Below are 22,015 nucleotides of genomic sequence, written 5' to 3'. Positions count from 1 at the left end.
AAATACCTAGCCTTTATAGTGATGTAGAAGGCACATTTGTGCCTGCCTGTGTGTGTGTTCATCTAAAACCTGAACAACCAAAATCCCTAGCACTGAGTCTCAAGAACGCTTCTTAATCAATAAACAGAAAAATAGTATTTACAAATTACTGAGCAGACTGCATGTCACATCTGACATGCTTCTCAAAAGTGATTGCTATCCCACTATTATAGAAAAAAAAAACATTATTTAATAAAGAAATCTACTACATCTGTGTGCTATATTAAAATGAAAATCTATGGGTAATAACAAACATGAACTTACCTGCAAATATGCATTTAGATCCTTTTTTCTTTTTTCTAAAAAATCTCTATCCATATTATTAAAAGTCTTTTTACCAGGAAGCTTCAATATACTTGACAAATTTTCAAACTAGAAGACAAAATACATTCAATAATCTTAACTTTTTACAAAAAGAGAAAAGTATTTTGCAAGTGACAATTTCTCTATGTATCAAAGAAACGTTGAACAGATCATTTTGCAATATGTTGTATTAATCAAAAATCAGAAAAATGAAAAAACACTGTCCAAATATGTCCAAACCACAGTTCTAATGTTCCTTATTATAAAGTATTTTCAATTAAGAATGACAAACAGGGATAACTGATGAAGATGGGTTATGATCACATGTAGTTTCATTTCAGTACTTTCTCTAATCGTAAGACTGTTCAAATTTAGTAATGAAAGGTTTTTGAAAATATTTTCTTGAACAACCCCTGTGACTTGTGAATAAAGTATTAGCAAATAAATTTTTAATGATCAAAATTATGAATTCCTGGCTTGTTAAAAAATTTCATAAAGAAATATTTTCATATTGATGACTTCAAACTAATTAATCATTGTAAAACTATTAAAAAAAGAAAATTTAAAAATATAGCTTAGAGCTATATTACAACTCTGTACATATACAACTATAGTACAAACACTGATATTTCTTCCCCATCCATCACATGAAAACTAAACTCTAAGATTACTAAGAAAAACAATTAAGAGCCATCAGCTTATAGCGTATCTTTGTAAAACCACAAGCACAAAGTAAATATACATACTCTAAGCCTAGCACTTACAGACTTAACATTTGGGAGAACCTTCAAGGTCCTGATGTGGAGTAACCTGTGGTGCCTTACCAAAGCACAGATTGGAACCATGCTAGCTGCTAACAGTTTAAGCGTAAAGTCATTTAGCTGGTGACCGCGCCTGGCCAGCAGCCTTGTATCCGAAACTTCAAGCTGCCTCACTGCTTTTCCCATGTGATACACATTCTGAAATGAAACACACTTTCTAAAAATGTTCTTTGTTTAAAAACTCATTCATTCCAGCTGCAGAAATTAAAGAGAAGAGGAAATACAAAGGTATAGGATCATTTTCATTCCCAAACTGGAAGTCTGATAAATTATTAATGGCATGACAAATCAGATGGTTGCTTGCAGTTATAATGTGAACAAGTTCATTGTACGCTCCGTGTGAAAGGTAAAGGCAGCATTTTTTGTCCCAGCCAAGGCAAGAAAAACAAAAAAAAGGGGAGAGGCAATTTATAGGGAAAATGAGATGCTGTCGTGATAATCACAAACTTGGTGATTCACAAAAGTAGTAGAATGGGTCCTCTTTGATATCAAATGGCCAGTGCAGAGCACCTGGTTTTCTGAATTATTTTTTTAAATCATATCTTATGGAAGTAAATTTACTTTTTCAAGGTACCTTAAAAGATATTTAATTTCGTAGAATATTACTTATCCACGTTCTCTTAAACTACAGATTCAGTTTATGAACTGAATCATAGTACCCCAAAATGAAGCTCTAACTTCCAGCACTGCAGAATGTGACAGTATGTGAAGAAAGAGCCTTTAGAGAGGTGATTAAATTAAAACAAACCGTGAGGTGGGGCACTACCAAATTAAATGTTAAATTTAATTTAGGTTCTGGCTATTGTGCCCATAAAGAGGAAATCTGGACACACGAAGAGACACCAGGGATGAGAGCACACACACAGAAAGGTCATGTGAGGCCACAGTTAGCAGAACAGTCAACTGCGCCAGAAAGAGATGCCTCAGGGGGAACCAAACTCGCCAACACCTCGATCTTGGACTTCTAGCTTCCAGAGCTATGGGAAAACAGATTTCTGGTGTTTAAGCCACCCAGTCTGTATTTTTTTTGTTATGGCAGCCCTAGCGAACTAATACACCAAGGGAATATAATAGTATCCAGTAAAACAACAATTTATTTCAGTAATTTTAAAATATTAAACCTTATTAATAAAAAAAAGTTACAATAAGTTATTTTCTTAAAGTGTAAACTACCAAATTCTTTTTTAAATTATCTGTCTGGAACAGAAGCATATATGACCAATAGTTTTTTTCAAATATTGTTGTTATAAAAGGAAAAAACGGGAAAATTTTATCCTCTATATTAACTCACAAAAGCTTAGTTTTTAAAATACTATTTATAAGTATTAGGTAGCCCATTCCTGAAAAGTAATATTATTCCCCCTGCCAAAAATTCATAAAAATATTTTTAAAAGGCACGTAAAATAAATTAGAAATTTACCTAAAGAACTCACAAAAATTAAGAGAGTATTGCAATGTTCACAAAGATCTCAAATACTATGTGTAACTCAGACATTCCAGAAACAAAGATTTTATCTTGCCACACTGAATATGCCAGGTTAAGATTCCTCATACATTACTAGAAAATTTAAAGAACACTTTTGACATTTTACATTAGAAGGATTCAAAATGTGTTTATATCTACGTACATAAACATTTTTATTCAGTTACCTTAACGCATACTTAATATCTTTTAAATCACTAGTATTTCATCTATACTTATATACAGTTCACCCAATAAAACAAAACTGCAGTGGCTAATGGAATGTAAACTAGAGGCAAGAATGGTCTGTCTTGTTCACTATTATATTCCCAGCACTGAGAACTATGCCAGGCACAGGTGACAAGCTCAATAAACATTTGTTATATAAATGAATGGGTAGTTCAGGCCATTTCTAAAACAATATGACATTTAACATTTTAATTATTTTCTTTTATTTTTATAAATCTTTATCCGTAAAACATCAAATTAGACTACCGAAAAATCTTTAAATAGATGATAGTTCATATATTTAGACTGGAAAAAGTTTACATCACAAAGTTAAATTAAGAAAATGAAGCCTGCTTTAAAATAAAGTTAATACTTGAAGAGCTCTATGGAGTTAAAATTTGTGTCAATGGGTTGTACACTATTACCAACTGGTGAATTACAAATCTACATTTTTCTTCTGCTATTTTATGGGGGATCTGAGTTCAAAAAATACAGATAAGGTAGAGCTAAAAGGGAAACAACTTGAGTCTTATTTACAAATGCTTAGTATTTTGCTTAAATCTACATTTTCAAGCACAAGCTTAAGTTTTAATTTCTTAAGCTCTGTGAGCAATCTGAACGTTTAATCACACGCTACTATGACTTTATAGGAAACACTAAGTCAAAACATCCACTTCACCTGCACTGAGCCCTTTCAAAAATGAACAGTGCTCTATCAATTTCATTAATTTCCGGTGCTGTATTGAAAAGGAAATCTCTGTACAAACTGTTTTATTAATAAAGTTTTTAAAAAGTATGTTCTTCACTGGTATCTGTCAATATAATATTTACAGTGCTAGCCTAGAACATTTAAATTAAGCAACAATCATTCTTCTTAATAGTATAAAGAAAATTAGAGCTATTCACACAAAGAAAATTTCGTATTATAGCAAATTCCCATTAATTTGAAAGTAAATAAAATTACTCTTAGCAATTCAAATTATCTTAAAATTTGTCATGTTTGGGTAAAGTGAGGATGTGAAGAAATACATGAGCTAATGGATTTTAAAACAATATCAAACAGATAACATTTGAAAAACTAAAGCAATTATTTCTTCCATGTTGGGCAGAAAATTTTTTCACCTCTGCAAACAAATCAAGCAAAGCATAAAGATGTATTCAATCAGAACAGAAGAACAAACATATCCAAAGTTTTAATTTCCCTCTGAATATAACTCAAAATAGTCCTTTTAATGTGAGTTTGTGGAATCAACACTAACCTTCTGTTTTTAATAATTTTCGAGCTGTTAATAGTTTATCTCACTCTCATTCATAAAATATTTTAATATTATCACAGTGCTGACCATATTTTCCCACTATCTTAACTGAAAAATATATTTTCTGACTACTAAACTTGTACAATGTCATTTCAAAGCTTTAGTCCACCCAATCAAATGTCACCAGTATTACAATTTTTATTGGTTTAATACCAGTTGTATGTTTCAAAACCTTGAATGAAATCAAAGTCTCTCAGGAGTTATAAATTTAATAGATCACCTACTTCAATTCATCTGGTGATTGTTTATTTTTTTCTAAGTTAAGGACAAGAAAATGTATTTAATAAAAATAAAAGGGAGAAATAATTTGCTTATGTTTATTATCTTTAAGAGTCTTTATACTTCTATAAAACTTGTATTTAGTAAGAATTAACAACATTATATGGTTAATGTTTAATTTAGATTGTGGTTCTTAATATACAATATCAAAGATTTAACTGTTACACTATTGGATAAGGATGCCATTTAAAATGACTACAGTTCTGAATTACGCTGCCAAAAACAAAACTACAAAATGTCCTACAATGATCCTCATCCCCACTTTAAAACCAAATGCAAATACCTCTGCAAAGAATAAAACACACACACATACACACCCATCCAGAGAGAGAGAGAGAGAGAGAGAACTTTTAAAATGAGACACAGACACTCATTTCAATTTTCCAAGATATACCATTGATATTTTGTCTAGTCCACAATGATTAAGACTAGTTAAAGTTTATTGGTTAAATGTTCAAATCAGCGTAACATTTATGTTACTCGTACAAATATTCTTACCTTATTTTCTTTCATTTGTTTTGATCAATACCTTAGCATGCTCAGAACTAATCAGAATGAAATATTGAATCAGGAAACAATTTTAAAGTACACAAACGTTACAAACCTAATTACCTGTTCAGTGATTCTCATGTGGAAGTCATGGAAGTCACTGTAACGACGATAGGTTTTCCACATCTCCTCACTGTTTAGATTGCGCCGGTGTACAGTGATAGCATACAATGCATATGTCTTGCCATGATCATTACAAACGCCTGCCACAGCATATGGGTCATAGTCAGCATATACTAATCATTTAAAACAAAATGAAGAGGAACAAAAGACACAAAAAGGAGGAAGATGAAGAACAAAAACAAAAAGGACAATATGAAATGAAGAAGAATTTGAAATGACAGACTGAGACAAAAGGATGTCACCAAAGGATCGATTCCTGTCCTCTGTAGCGGCATCCATAAGGTGTTACATATGATGGCTACGTTGCAAAATAAACTATGGCGTTATGATGACACCACCCACCACACGGTGATGTCTACTTTGGACTGCTTTCCCAAGAGCTTATACCTATTATTGGTTATATTACCACCGTACCATCTCACAGTATAGCATCAGAGTCTTTAATTTAACAGAGGAAATATAACAGAAACAAAATAATAACCTTTTGTACTAGTCTTCACTTTAGTTGTATTTCAATTAAAATCTCTTCAACTGAACAGAATGAAAAAGCCACAGGATAAGATTTATCTGCTCTTTTGGTCAAGTCTTTCTCATTTATAATATTCAACAATTAACAAGTATAGTTTATTCTGGAGATTTTTTTAAAAGGCATTTTCCTCCTAATTTGCCATAAACCATCCAAGTCTGGTGGTCTAAAATCAAAACCTGTCCACATTTTGTACTAGTCTGAAGAGGTGCTCTGTGAAGCATTTTCTTTGTCTTTCCTGTTCTCCATTTTCTTACCTTTCTGTATTGTATTCTATTCTAGATCATTTCTTCAGGTCTCTAAAAAGTTTATTGACTCCACTCATCTGTATTTGGCCTATTTTTAAATCCATCTACGGACCTTAATTTCAATTACTATGTTTCTTGATTTCTATAATTTTACTTGGTTCTTTTTTCATAGTGCTGCATTCTTATCTCTATGAATATTCTACACATACTCTCAGGCTAGGAGATTCTTGGAATACAATCAGTTGAGGACGGGTGAATCTAGACATACCCATGTTGGGATACAAGATAGGCTTTCAATTTCCTGTGCCTGATAGATACCATTTCCAACCATGATGTTCACATTCTCTGTTCTTTTCCCTGACAGTAGGCTAAATTTTTCTAGTTCTTCTTTTCACATCAAGCCACCTCTCGGGTTCCAACTTCCCACGGCCTTAGCCCATCCTGACTCTTCTAAACGTGAGGACATAAAAAATGCTATCAAAATCAAGACAGCAGTCTTTATGTTCATATGAGCTCCTTGGCTTCCATAGCTCCTCATTTACCTGAATTTGTTTTTCCTTGTGATCTGTGATGGTCTGTAGATTTCCCTTGTTAGCTATTTTTATTTTGTTGTTTTCAGCCTCTCTATGTGTGAGAGATAGTATTTCCCCTAAGAGTTCAGACTACCATAATGACCAAAACTGCTTTTCTAATAAGAGATTACACTGATCCGTATTGTGAATTAATAAGTGTCCAATTTTGGGGCCGACTAAATATTTTTTATTTTGTATATAACTAGGCAAGAATGGTCTGTGTAGTTTCTTAGTAAATTATTTTAATCACATGAAAGCTAGAAATCTACATTGGCAAACGCAGTTGGACAGAAACTTCTCAGGTTCTCATAAAAATTTTTCTCTAAGATTTGTACTTTCTGCTCAAAATTGCCTTCATTCCTTTTCTGTCTAATATCAGTGTTCCTGATTTGACAAAATATAAAACTGGGGATAGACTGGCCATGTTGCTCTCAGGGGCTTTAACTATAAGTAACATTGTTTTTCACTGTTCACCTCTTCCAATCATCCTTCAGGCCTATGCAGAACAAACTGCACAACACTTTTTCGTCATGTTAGAGAACCACCACCACTCAACGAAGTTAACATGGCAACAAGGGAATAGCCTTATCTGTTGTGTTCAAGATAAGTTTGGTAGCAAATCATTAGTTAGGAAACCATAACCAATTAGGAGTTAACAAGAGCACAGAAAATAGAAAGGAACAGAAAAGGAAAGAAAAGAGGAATGTAAGAAAGCATTCTACAAAAGAATAATCAGATTCATCAAAAACTGATAGGCAGGGGAGCTCACGACCAGGGTACATGCACAATAGGAAGAATAAGGAGGTTATTATAAAAGAAGCACAGAAGACAGAAGGTAATTAGTTTTAAAAGAACATAAATGTGGCTACATACATACTGATTTTGAGATGATGGTGAGATATTATAGTGGAAATAGTAGGTTTTGTTTTCATTAGGACATTACTCACAGCAGGTGACGTGCATACTATTTGTTACTAATCTATAATCAGATAAGAAACAAGAACCAGAAGGATAAAAATCAATCTCGTCACCAACTACAATGCTTAGTTTAGCCAGTATTTTCTAAAGCAAGATTTCTCAATGAAGGAAGCAGTAAGGACTAGTCAGTCCGTAGACCAATCCTTCAGTAACACTGCACGAAACTCTCAGTTCTATTTCCTGTAATAAAGACGTTCAGAATACGGGACCTAGACTCAAAGAGATTCTGTAGGCCAATTGGTAAATACATATTTATAGAGGAAGCACTGATATATAATGCCTACCATGTAATTACTAATGTAATGAGTTACTTAGTCCCATAACAACCCTATGAGGTATTATTTATTGTTATATTATTATTATCATCCCATTTTATGGATGAGGAAATTGACATACAGAGAAGTTAAGGAACATGTCCAAGTTCACCCAAGTATTAAGTGGCAGAGCTGGGGTTTGACTGAGCAACCTGGACAGAAAGTTGTCCTGTTAACCATTCTATTATGCTGCTTCTTTAGTATTTATACTTAAGCCTGACTGACAGGAACAACAACTTATTAAAAATGCTTAGCATAGTGCTTCCATACATTTTAAGAATAAGTACTTGTTAAATAAATTGACAAGGTAGTTAGAAAAATCAGAATCCTCAGAGAAGAGAAAGATCCACATAAGAAATACAGACATGAGTGCCTTCCTCTAGACATAAAGTTTCAGGTCTTCAAGAACGATGTAAAAGGATAAATACTAAACGTTTGTATTCCAAAAAAGCGTTCACATTTGGAAGACATGCCAATAAAGAAAACAGAGGTTTATAAAAGAATTTAAAACTTTAAGGAAGGAAAAAGTGCGACAACTGTATCAAAAGCTAGAAAGAAAAGCAACAAGACCTCTAGTTTTATTGACAAGGAAGGGTGTTATGTAACGATCTTTAAGAGCAGAGTAATGTGTGTACCAACTATTTGTAAAAGATAAAGAAACTACTGAAACAGCAATTATAGATTAATTTATTCCAGAAATTTAGCAAAGAACAGAATGCAAAATGAGACTCCAGTTCCAGTGAGAAGCAAAAGAAAAAAGAGATTAAAGAAAAATGGATGCAAATTATCTTTTAAACTACACTTATACTATAATTTCATTTCAGTATCTAAAATGTAAGCATGAGACTGAACTGAGGTATATATCTCATATGTTTATACTTCAACATGTAATCTGACAAAATACTCCTATATTCTAGGACTAGTGAGGGGCCAGATAAGAAAACCATCATTATCTACTACTTACTAACCTTATCTAATAACCGAATGGCAATGATGAAAATTGATTTTTTTCCCTCAGTTCACTAACCATTTTGCACATATGCTGATTGAGACACAAAATTTTAGAGGTTTCTCACCTCATCCAAGCATGTCTAGAACTTCTACAAACTCCAATACCTAAAAAGCTTCAATTACCCAATTATCTAATCTGACTCTGCATGCATGTAAACAAATATTGAAGTAAAATCTGCCCCAAAACAATTTAGTAACAATTATGCAGACACTGATCAGCTAGACGCAAACAAAGAGGAAAAGATTGGTTTCAGAGTTTATTAGCAATGACAAAATGTTTAGAATTTGAGCTTTTTAGAATATTAGCACTGACAACCTTAGAGAAAAGTAAATACCCACATACACAAGGAAATCAACATCATAGAATTTAATGAAGAACATGCTACAAGAAAGAAAAAAATAACTTAAAAATATGATTACAGAACAGAAGAACGGTTTGTAGAAATAAACGTGGAAAATAATGTAAGAGTAACAATAATCATTGGTGTTTAAGTAATAAATATACCACAAAGTCTCTTACCAGTGTCTGAAATGTAAGCATGAAGCTGTACTAAGTCGTCAGAAGATACATTTGAAAGGTCATCCAAAGACTGGGGAAAAAAAAAAAAATCAAGAAAAGGTATTTTAATTTTATAGGGAAAAAGATGTTCAAGAATTCTACATCATATATGCATTACTCATCTTTGCCCCATGTAAGTTTTATATTATTTGTATCCTCATCCCTCAACAATAATTCTATTTGTACCAGCAGGACAGAGAGAAGAGCCAAGATTACGAAAGTATAAAACAAAGTAAATTAGAAATCAACTTAATAAATCAAATTATTTCTTCCTTTATTGCTTGTCTGTATACTATGATTTGCTACTACTTCTCAGTTATATTTAATATATGGCAAGAAAAATGTGGATAAAAATAAATGGACATACTCTGAAGTTAATATTTCAATTTTTTTAAATGTTGAAATATAATAGAGCCGACTCTATTATTTAACACTTTTGTTAATTTGGAAATAATTTTAATCTGTAAAATGAGAATAACTGCACCTACGTCATAGGGTTATGTGAGGTTTAAATGAGAAGACATTAAAACATTTAGAAGACTGCGTAATACAAAAAACTGTTAGCTATTATTATGATTACTTATTCAACAAAGTGAATCTATAACCTAAGGTAGATTTTAAATAATTAATTTTTAAAAATGATTTCACAAACAAAAGATTACTGACTGACCCAGAATGCACCTTTTATAACTATAGTCTTTGGGTCTAAATTTTTAAAAATTTGCCACGTATACATACATCCACATATACAGAGAAAAGAACATAATCATATAATGCAGACAATGAAAGAGAGTTAATATAGCAGGCTTGAAGCTGCTTTTCTTAGAAAGAACTGCTCGCAAGGCTGGCCGTTGAAGGACGTCTGGGAATTTAGATTTAGGGAAGGTTCCCATGATTCCCTAATTGCTAAGAGTAACTCACAGTACCTGTTTGTACAATGTAGTAAGTCAGACAATTATGTTCGCGAACTTGCTACAATGATGTTGCTAACCTTTTTTGATATCAGAGGGACTATTCATTATGAATTTGTACCAACTGGACAAACAGTTCACCAAGTTTACTATTTGGAAGTGCTGAAAAGGCTGCGTGAAAAAGTTAGACGGCCTGAACTTTTCACCAACAATTCATGGCTCTTGTATCATGACAATGCACCAGCTCACATGGCACTGTCTGAGAGGGAGTTTTTAGCCAGTAAACAAATAACTGTATTGGAACACTCCTATTCACCTGGTCTGGCCCCCAATGACTTCTTTCTTTACCCAAAGATAAAGGAAATATTGAAAGGAAGGCATTTTGATGCCATTCAGGACATCAAGGGTACTAGGATGACAGCTCTGATGGCCATTCCAGAAAAAGCGTTCCAAAATTGCTTAGAAGGGTGGACTAGGCACTGGCATCAGTGCACAGCTTCCCAAGGGGAGTACTTGGAAGGTGACTGTACTGAATTCAGCCATGAGGTATGCAGCACATTTTCTAGGATGAGTTCACGAACTTAACTGTCTGACCTCGTAGTTTATGCTGAACACCTGCTTTCTTCCCAGCAATCTGAAATTTTGGTACATGCTAGGCATGTGACATGCCTCCAATAGAAACCTTGGCACTTGGTCTCAGTTGAGCTTCCTAGTGGTAATATTTCACATGTGTCGTCACAGTCATTGCTGGGGGAATTAAGTTTGTCCTGTGTGACTTCTATGGGAGAGGAAATTGCGCCAGACTTCCTCTGGATATTACTCGTGCATCTTTTCCCTTTGCTGATTTTGCTTTATATCCTTTTGCTGTCATAAGTCCTAGTCATGAGGATGACTAGGCCTGTGATTCCTCGTGGTAAATCGCTGAACTTAGGAAGGGTGTTGGGGAACTCAGACAAACAGGCGTGATTCAGACATATTTCACACTTTAAAAACCATAGGATCTGAATGAAGTTTGGAGTCCTAATGTGATATTACCAATCATTACTAGAAAAGTCATCTGAATGACTTTAATACAGCCAGTTATGACATAAAGGCATTTAAGTTAAGGCAACTGTATTCTAAGAAGAAAGCCAAAAGCATATCTACTAAAGACTGATAATTAAAAAAAGCAAAATGTGAAAATTCCATACAAATATCCACAGTACTTCCCTGGTCAAATTAAGTGGGAAATCTTTAAATTAGGTCTAGTTCAGGCGTCATCGCTGATACCATGAGGGACTATAGCCATATCACCTAGTCTTTCTTGCATCTCAGTTTTCCCAATGGTGTAATGGTATTAACACCTGCTCTATATGACTCTGTCAGGATATAATGTGAATGAAAATACTTTGGGGAAAAAAAGAATGCACTTATTTTCAAGTGCTCATATGACCTACAACAAAACATTATGATAGAAATAGCACAGCCATTGCTTTAATATTATATTTATGTGGAAGAAGAATCAGAGGAAATGGAGTATTCTACAAACTACAGATTGTAGTTTGTAGAATACTGATCTTCTTCCAATTGAAAACAATAAACTTTTTCACATTATTATTATTATCGGTAGCCTTCCCTTGTAGGGTAGCATTTATAAAGCTAAATGCTACTTGCTATTTTAAACATGCCAGCATCTTATACTAGCAATCCACAAGTTGTTAAAAACTTTGTATATAAATGTCTTTTAGCACATTTAAAATACACAATTAGTAAGTATTATTTTCATTAAATATGATAAAAACAATTGATGAAACACCTCTTACACATTAATCAAAGTTATAATTACATGTAATATCAAGTAGACTTATATAGTTACACTAATAAAAGAATATTACTGTGCTTCCCCGAAAATCAGACCGAGCTGGACAGTCAGGTCTAATGTGTCTTTTGGAGCAAAAATTAATATAAGACCCAGTCTTATTTTACTATAAGACCGGGTCTAATATAATTAATATAATAAATATAATATAATACAATATGATATAAAACCATTATGTATTAAATGGTTTTATATTAATAAAATATAAATAGAATATTTTTATATTTATTTAATTTTTGCTCCAAAAGACGCATTAGAGCTGATTGTTCGGCTAGGTCTTATTTTAGGAAAAACACAGTAACTATAAAACTCCATTCTGATTTAGAACTGTAAGTATTGATTACTAATAGAAAACTGATTTCAAAATAAGCACATACTCCCTCCTGAAATAAAATTCCATTTGTATAGTAATCCTTAGGTTAAGAGTTCTTGAATTTGGAAAAAAAAAAGTGTTTAACATTATGCTAAGATAAAAACCGAGAATTCAAATTTACTATGATAATGAACTCAGCAAAAACAACTAAAAAGGCACTGCTACAAATGCTTATAATTTACCTGCCAATCTCAATTGCAAAATGAGTAAAACACCACACATTAAATATTTTCTTTGCTTAGTATATTGGAATAAACTATCACGATCTAGTTTATAACCTCAAAGATTTTTTAAATGCAGCTATCCACTAAAATGCCTATGTATTAAAAAAGAGGACCCAAAAATCTCCAGCTACTTAAAGCTCAAATTTAATTGATTGATCAGAATAATAAAATATTGCAAGTTACTGACCTCAAGTATAACTTTTTCTATCCAGAGACTGTTCTGGCTTATATCATTATATGACAAAAGAGGTCTCTCTTATTTAAAAAAGCATTTATTCCAGATATGAATAAAAGAAAAAAATGTTTTTTACTAGTGTTCAAACACTTGTACAAGCACTACAAATGTGAATACTAGAAAATTTCAAAGCAAGGAAAAGTTCTATCACATATGGAAACTTTTTTCTATATAATGAACATTATTGCTAACATTGTCTTCACGTTCTACAACTTCAAATTTTGTTATAAAATTATGGGAATATAAAAAGTAAATGGTAACGATACCAAATGATTTAGGAAACAATTTTAAATGTTACAAAATAACTGACATATCAGTATGGCTGATCTGCTTTAGTGTTTTGTTAAATGTTATACTTTGTACAGTAATAGAACATTTACTCAATAAGGTGATTTTTGAAATAAGTGTAGTAGTACAGAAGACAATATCAGATAATGGACCTCTAAACCACTTAGCTATTACAAAAAGTCTAGAAGAAAAAGTAATGTAAGTAGAAGGAAAAACAAAGAAAATAACCTCCTCCTACACATACCCCCAAACTCTGGACTGAAACTTTTACAGAACACTAACATATATGACATACATATATATACATATATATGTATATATATGTACATATATATGATATATATATATATCATATATATGTTATATATGTTATATATTATATATATATATTTTGTAGTAGCATTTTATGAAATAAGTTATTCAATGACAAGGATAGATATACTATAAAAAAAACTGAAATGTTCATTATTTCACACTTCACCTTGTATACATGAAATGCCAATGACAGCTCATATGCTAAAAACGTCATTCTTAAAACTGTAATCATATGATTAGTTACTTAATTCACTGTAAGACTATCTATGCTTAAAAATATGTTTTATAACCACCTGAATTTGTTATATTATAAACTTTAAGAAGTATCTACAAGTTTTCCGATACCCCAGCTAGGTTTACATTTCTTTTCCAAATACAAGAGAAAACTAGTTCCAATGAAAACATTTCTACGTCACAAATTTACTGCCTATTATAGCACTAATCACTCATTTTAAAATATGAAATGCTGAGATTTGAAATAATGAAATTTTTATCAAATGCAACTGAATTATGCAGTTATGACCTATGCCCATTTTTAAAAATGAAAGTTTTATTTTTAAGTTCTAATTCACAGATGCCTTACATGTGAATTTAACATTTCTTTAAAAGCATAACTTCTTATAATATTAAAGGATGCTTGGGGGCTTCTAATATATCATTTATTTACATGTTAAGGCTCAGCCTTTCATATAATTTTCAAGCCACTTTAATAATTAAAGTATTCATAATAGTACTTACCAAATTTATACTTCCTGTAGGAGACCCATTAAATGATTCTGTGGGAAGGGAAATTCAACTTAGTATACAGTAAAAAACTTTTGAAACAATTGTTTTATCTAAGGTTCAAATACCAAGAATGAAGGTCACACAAGCCAAGACATAACAGAATAGTAAAGAAAAATTGTGTCACACTACTCCCAAACACCCCTTCCCTTAAATCTCACGGTTTTTCAAGTCAGGAATTTCAGTGAAAAGTGTGTGTGTGTGTGTGTGTGTGTGTGTGTGTGTGTGTATTGACACATACAAAAAGGCATTCATGTACAGGAAAGCAAGTACAAATATTTTATCCTCACAGTACCATATTAAGTTGTCTAATACAGTGTAAACATGAGGAAAACACTGCAGAGTGAAGTCCACTAGGATATGACAGAGGTATTTTGTTATTTGTCTCACTGGATTAAGAGGTATTACCAATAAAATTATTCTTTAGTGTGAAAATCAGATTCATTTTTGATGTATCTATTAAGTCCACTTATTCTTGGTAGACTTGGCTCAAAAATATTAGCTGTCTAGATTCTTAAAATATATGACTAATAGAACAAAGATATGTAAAACTCCATAAGCAATTCCATTTAACTAAAAAGCAACTAAAAACTATGTAAGTCAATTATAGATTATTAAAATGTCTTTTCCCTTAGGATTTTACCTATATCTGAGCAAATTAAGTTACCAATTAAGATGTCCCTCTGTCAAAAACTCAAATGTATGGTAAAGCAACATTCACTTATAGTTTAAAGTTAATATATGGTTTCTAGCACTTAAGAGATTATTTGTGAATTTGGATCTCTAAAGGGGTCTTTAAAACAAATGTCCATTACTTTCAGAAAAAGGCAGTTGGTGTTGCTTTCCAACTTCAACAGTTCTAAATGCCCAAGAACTTTTCCTCATTCCTTAGACCTTTGGTCACAAAAGGTAAAAAGGAAATTTCACCTATCATTACCCCTTGGTTAATAGCAAGGTGGTAACTGAAATGAATAAACAAATAGTTCTCTATTCTCCTTACTAAAATATATTCCTCCTACCTCTGTGGTTTTGCCCATCTCTTAAAGCTTCCCACCAAACACAAGTTAAGTTAAAAGTGAAATCAGGAGAAAAACAAAGCATGTTTTAATTTCTTGATCAACATAAGATGCAGAAATAAAGTTTAAAATAAATGTAGGTCCACACTTAATCAAGAATTTGATAAGTGCTTATAAATCTTAGAAAACAATAAAAAGTACAGTTTGACATGTTGAGAAAAATAATGTGATTGAAATTAAAATTGAAAACAGAAAACAATTTAAATATTTTAAAAGACGGTGAGAACATGTTTTAATAAAAAAGAAAATATCTACTTGTAAAATAATTTAAAGCTGAACTAAAGAAGGCAATCTCAAATAAGGAGAAAGAGAAGGAAGAAAGAGGAGGAGGAGAGGAGAGAAATGAGAGATGGTTTATCCAGCTATCTACCTACCTACCTACTGAAGTTTAAATAGGAATGAAACTTCTTCTCCAGCAAAGAAAAACCACCAGAGTATTATCACACATGATAAGAATTGGCCTATTAATTTTAAACTCAATTGTAGCTTGCATTTTCCAACAATCAGCTACACATTAAACACTGGATTAGACAATTATTTCAAAATGCCTGCAAAGTAGCCAAAATTTCAGAATGTCTAAAAATATACACAAAGTGTCAAGAAGCTTAATCTTGAAAGTCAGAAAATGAATTTATAGCAAAAAGTGTGGGGGAGGCCTATTTTTGACTACCGATCTCATAAAGACAAGAAAATCATAAGCATTACTATTTGAAAAAGTTGTACTAACTTCCTAAAGCCTAAACACTGATAAAGACAATAAATCAAACAGCTATTTTTAATAACAATGTTTCATTCTATATGCATCATTCCCCATTTTTTCAAATGGTTTCAAAAAATGATTAGGCAATTTCTGAGTGATACAATATATAAAAGCTCATCAATTAGAACACTGAATGTTAAAAAGCAATGTCCTAGAAATACAAAAGATACATACCATGTAATTCCAAACTACAATCAATGATTCCAATGGGAGGGATTACTCAATGACTGATGTATTAGAGAAGTACATTTACTTCAGATCAAAACCAGATGCAAAAAGAAAAAAATTTAAATCTACTTTGTGTTTTAAGTAAGTATAAGGTTTTGGGAAGCTTGAGATGGCTGAGAAATAATTTGCTTCCATTAGGTGCATAAAAGAAGATAGACTGACTAGAAAGATATGAGTGGAAGCTAAAAGTCCATTTAGAAGACTTTGGAAGAGTTCTTACACTACAGCATCCAAAACTACTCCCACAGAATATATTGCTACTGTTATCATTTTAAATTATACATTACTTAGAAGCTCGTACAATTAGTGGATTATGGTTCGATTTTTCCTTTTCATTTTTGATCATAAAGGATATAGATTTCACAATACTAAGTAAAGTATAAAGTTGATAAAATTAAAAGTGTTTATAGTAATCCTTTCTGGAAGCAGAGTTGCTACTGTAAATTTCACAGCAGCTCTATAAGAGATATTGCAACAGACACTAAATACAGATATACTATATAGTAAACTCGAGGTCCACTGAATTTTACTGTTCAGCTCCCTTAGAGTACTCCTTAAAAAAACAAACAAACAAAAAAACTTCCTTAATTATGCAATCAAATCCAGTTAAATATTATTCAAATTTTACAAATAAGCCAGAAACAGTATTAATTTAAAAACCCGAAATTATTAGATCAATAATCAATACCAAAGTTATTAAAACTCAAATGCAAACTTCTGTAACTAGATTTCTTAAGATTATTTGAAAAGTAAAATCTCACTAATGGAGATTGGAGGGGGGGGGGCAGAGGAGAAGGCTAAAATTAAGAATTTTAACCTTTAAAAATTAGGAAACTTCCATTATAAAGAATGCAGTGCTCACCACCTAAAATCGCTACTGTATCTCCAACCCCAAATGGTCTGGTCCATAAACCTATTCATGAGGAAATGATTATAACTGAAGTACTCTCTTAAAATATTACTTAGTCAAGTCTTTCCCATTTACTTTTCATTTACGCTGCTTATTTGCTTAGACCATACCAGGAAGTTTATCACACTCTAGGCATTTAATCACAGTGGAATAAGAACTTCTGAATTGGATCACAAGTAAAATGGTCATCGGGCCCAAGAATCTACAGCCTTGTGCTCTAAGGGATGTCTCCCCACTATTATTAAATAACTAATTGTTTCCTACTAATAAAAACCGGTATTTGTATTTTAGTACATAGATTACTTTTACATACATAATTTCCTTTAAATCTGACAATGACTCTGAGGTAAGATATATTATGAAAAGAATATTATTCCAGATTCACAACTAAGAAAAATGAGGCTTAAAGAAATTAAGTTTTTGGCCAACATCATACAGGTAAATAAGTAGTAGACCAGGGATAAAAACTAAATATTCTGACGCTTACAGTCTGCTTTTTCCACTGTAACAAGCTCATAGTATCTACATTTGAAAAAATGGAAAGATTGGAATAAATAACTGTTGTAGTTTCCTCCAGCTTATATGGTACAGGATTTGGAAAAGGGTATAATTAAAGCGAGAAAAAAAGTACTTTTTTAATAATGCTTTATAATTTACAGTACACTCTCAGAATCATTACTTGTTATTCTCATTTAATCTTCTCAATAATCCTAGTGTTAGTCATAATGTTATTACTTACCATAAACTGAGTGACAAAACTCAGGAAAACATTCTTCTTTAAGAATTCAAGGCTTCTATAGTTACATATTCTAATCTGCTATTAAATTTTCAATATTTTCATTTAGTAAGGTAACTGAACTTTGTCATTCACTTATAGTTTTAAATACATTACAATTTCTATTTGGGCTTCAAGAAATTTTTTATTTTTTATCTGAAAGGTCATTTTTTTGGTAAGCAGAATACATAGGAACACACGTGCGTGCACATACACATGCAATGTGTGTCACCTACCTCCATCACCATCATCTGATCCTCTGAAACTAGGATCCTTTAACATATCCAGCTCAGCTAACATGCGCACATAAAGTGCATTCTGTCTGAAGGAAGGATAAAACCTTTCATCTCGTAGCATCAATTCATACACCTATTGCATAAATGAAGATATTCAATCATTAATACAGATAACGTACTGATTTTCACTAACAAGAGTTCACCAAAAGTTAGACTGAAGTCTTGCTATAATGAATCACAGGCTCTATATTTATAAGATGTCAGCAGTAAGACTATGTCACAACTAATAATTTCTTCTGGTCCCTCCAGATCCTAATTGCACTGGAAAGGGTCCTACTGCAATACAAGACACATGACAGCAGGTTATACATAATCTAGGAAGTAGTATTCTCTAAGAAACAAGTCCCCATAAAGGCTCAAGGAACATTATTAAAATAAATTTGAGTGATATTATTTATACATCATCAATTCATGAAATTCTAAGACTGTTTATCTGGCTCTTCAGACAGATTAAAAAAAAACAGCCTAAAATAGGCATTTTCTTCACTTGTCAATTAAATAAAAAAAACAAAACTGTCCTACCTTTTTGGTAATTGAAAAGTATTATTACCATAACTCATCTTTTCAGTTACCTCTTTTATAAATTTCAATAACCTTTTTAAAAACAAATTACATGCCTATAGAAAGATAACAATTTTAAGAAAGATCTAATGATGAATGTTGTATTTAATACCTTTCTTTGAATGTCATCAAAGATTTCAGGAGTTGGATCTTCATGATTCAAAGTATCTGCTAATTTTGCTACCAAATAATCATCAACAGTAACTCTTGGAGATGCCTAACAAACAGAAAAATAATAGTATTAATGACCTTTGGAATTTCCAAATACACATTAAGCTTTGATAGTAGGAGAATTAAATAATGGAATCATTATTGAAAGTAACTGGCAGAATCTCCTTGGTTTATAAATGACACCTTGATGATTAAGAAGGCTGAAATAAGAGCTAGAACCTTCTCACTATCACATGCTATATAATAAGTAGACAAACATTTACTCAATGTGCAAAATGAAGGTATTACTACATAAGGTTATCACAGGATTACAAGATTTACATAAGGCATAAAAGCACAACATTTGGCACATACGAAATACTGTCATTAGGAGTTAGTGTTTAGCATTCAGTAGTCCTGGATGTGTATTTAATATAACTACGAAAAGAATAAGCCATTTGCTACTTATCATTTACTACTAGAAACAATCCTTTTGAATGACCTTTAAAAAAGACTACCCTTATTGTAAATTTGGTTTTAAAACACTACAGCAAAGTTCCAGTGTAATATGAGAGAGAAAAAAAGCTAAAAAGTTAATCTGTTCCAACAATTTATAAAATCTGATGTTCAATGTGCAAAATTACTTTATTAAAAGAACAAAAAATGCTGAAAAGCTAGGAATACGGTCATCTCTAATATGTCAACTTGAAATTTTAGTTCTGAAGGCTCTGGAGAAAAGGAAGATTAAGGATGGTAAATCTTAGGGGAACTAACAAAAGAATGCATTGTTTAAATAATTTCTCCATGCTATCCAACAGAATATTTAAGGAACCCAATGAAGAAATCAACAAAAGGAGCAAAAGTAAAAATAAAATAAGTAAACAGCAGGGTATAAATGTGTAGAAAAAGGGCTACAGAACTTTTAATGCTCTCTTGTTAATTCAAAATTCTTGTTAGTGAACTAAGGAAAGTTGTGTGGTGGTTGTTTCACTTTAGAGGGGAAAAAAGGTGCATTTCCCCATAAGACATTTTTACTTTGTATGTTTCCTTTTTTTTTATATTTTTTTATATAAAACTCTGATCTACCTGCAGCCTTTAGAACACCCTTTTCTTTTACATAGCTGTAAAACTGAGTACAATCAAATGTAAAATTCACTGACTCTCAGCTGTGCTCTTAAGCCTACATCATAGTTCTTTCCCTTACAAGTCCAATGTGATGACACCAAGTTAAATGTACTTCAATCAAAATTATTTAGGCATAGAATGATGGAATTTTACTTTCAATAATAGCAGGTTTTTAGTGCTCTACAGATTGTTTTCCAGCTCTCCAAAAAATGTCCATTGCCTTTGTATTTACAGGCTTGTTTGGCAGATCAGCTGTTTCTCAATCAGATCCTTTGCATCTGTGAATTCTTCACATACGTTATCCTTGTCTAAAATACCCATTTTTAAATACTTCAAAGTATAATGGACGTCATAAGTTAAACTTCTCCTTCTTAAGGAAAATGGTTTTAAAACACACAAATCCTTTAAACTTGTGAAGATTGAAGGTAGATTCTAAATAAATTATAGTTTTAGTAAAGAAACAGAAAATTCGGTTTAAGGAGCCTGTCTCTGATGATATTTTTTTGAATTCTCAAATAGTCTTATTTCCAAAAAATGAGTCATTTTTTTCACCATACGACTTTTTGTTATAGCCTACACATAAACAACTCAGGTCAGTCTGTCCTTTTCAAGGTTCCTTTTAGCCTCTTCAAAGATTATGCAACAGTTTTGTAGAAAAAGCATACACATTTCTGTTGACTGTAATTCTTTTCACCATAAACTTTCTTGATCTATTTTTGAATTAAAGGAGGATATTATTTTTGTCCCAATCTTTGAAAATATGATTTTACTGCAGGCCAATATTTTAGCATCTTTTCTATGACTGGCAACAATGATACCATCTTAAAGTCAATGTCAAAAAAGTCATCTCCTGACATTCATATGTCAAAAATCTCATTGTTTCTACATGTTTTGAAATAAAAACTGACCAAACGCTTTTCATAAATGGGAATTATATCTCCATTTAGCAGTGTTGTACAGAAGGAGCACTTGGTATTTAGCAGGTAAGATCTTCTCATTTTTTTTGGAAAGAAGTTTATGGACTAAATGGAATTTGTTTAAATTTACATTCGTACTGTCTGCTGAATGTGCAGACAGATGAGCACAGTTTATATTTTTGGAAGTTTATTAAAAATCTGAGAAATCAAGAAAACATCTAAAACTCCCTGTGTTCAAATCCAAGTACCTAGGAGCTATAGAAAATATACTCGTGTTGCCTCAATTTGACGTAATACAATATACTATAGAAAGGATGACTGCTGACAATCTGACAGAAATTGCTCTAAACTTTAAAGTACGAAATCACCTTTATGAAAATTTTCTCTTGTCTACCCATAGGATATTTCAGTGGAAACTTCTGAATCACGAAATGTAATCTACTCAGTTTTTTACAAAATAATCAAGGGAAAGATAGGCCAATGTGTGTTCATTTGTGCAGTATGCCCAAACTAATTCAATAGCCACTATTTTCAAGTGATCACTGGGGTCTTTGGGGGAGATGTAAAGAACTTTTTATTGACTTAAAAGTATTTATAACGTTCAGTCTCCATATTTGCTTTCATATCCCCTTCTCCACCATGATGAATCCCAAAATATTTTTTGCACGTTGTGCAATATGGTCTATTTGGTTATTCACTCTCTCTAATTCAGTTGTATGGTTCCTTCAATCTGTCATTAAAAGAACCCTGTCATTTAGTCTTATCTTTTGATGATGTTTGGCTCACAAAACATAACTTTTGGTGATGGTATTGGTATTGTAATTATTCTCATTTATATTATCTGAACTTTTAGAAAACATAGTTATAATATTCATAAGGTTAAAAAATTAAACAGTCCTATC

General features: G+C 31.9%; 1 protein-coding gene across 10 annotated transcripts in view; it reads right to left on the bottom strand.

Annotated features, from left to right (window-relative positions):
- Nucleotides 1–22,015, bottom strand: part of SNX13 (sorting nexin 13) — a 119,126-nt gene that overhangs the window by 19,058 nt on the left and 78,053 nt on the right. For 5 of the 10 annotated variants that reach the window (XR_013995373.1, XM_081080092.1, XM_081080094.1 and 2 more), the window contains 6 exons: nt 19,034–19,138; nt 18,301–18,433; nt 14,271–14,308; nt 9,290–9,359; nt 5,061–5,200; nt 304–411 (listed from right to left, as the gene is read on the bottom strand). Coding sequence is in view for 9 of the 10 variants with exons in the window: in XM_081080092.1 (XP_080936218.1) it covers nt 304–411; nt 5,061–5,200; nt 9,290–9,359; nt 14,271–14,308; nt 18,301–18,433; nt 19,034–19,138 (594 nt within the window). In the remaining variant the exon portion in view is untranslated. Of the gene's footprint in view, nt 1–303; nt 412–5,060; nt 5,234–9,289; nt 9,360–14,270; nt 14,309–18,300; nt 18,434–19,033; nt 19,139–22,015 lie in introns of all 10 variants that reach the window. The other 5 variants (XM_081080090.1, XM_081080093.1, XM_081080095.1 and 2 more) reach the window with 1 other exon arrangement.

Source organism: Rhinolophus hipposideros (genome assembly GCF_964194185.1).
Source record: "Rhinolophus hipposideros genome assembly, chromosome: 18".
NCBI classification, from domain to species: Eukaryota; Metazoa; Chordata; class Mammalia; order Chiroptera; family Rhinolophidae; genus Rhinolophus; species Rhinolophus hipposideros.
This window is presented reverse-complemented; position numbering and strand designations above follow the sequence as displayed.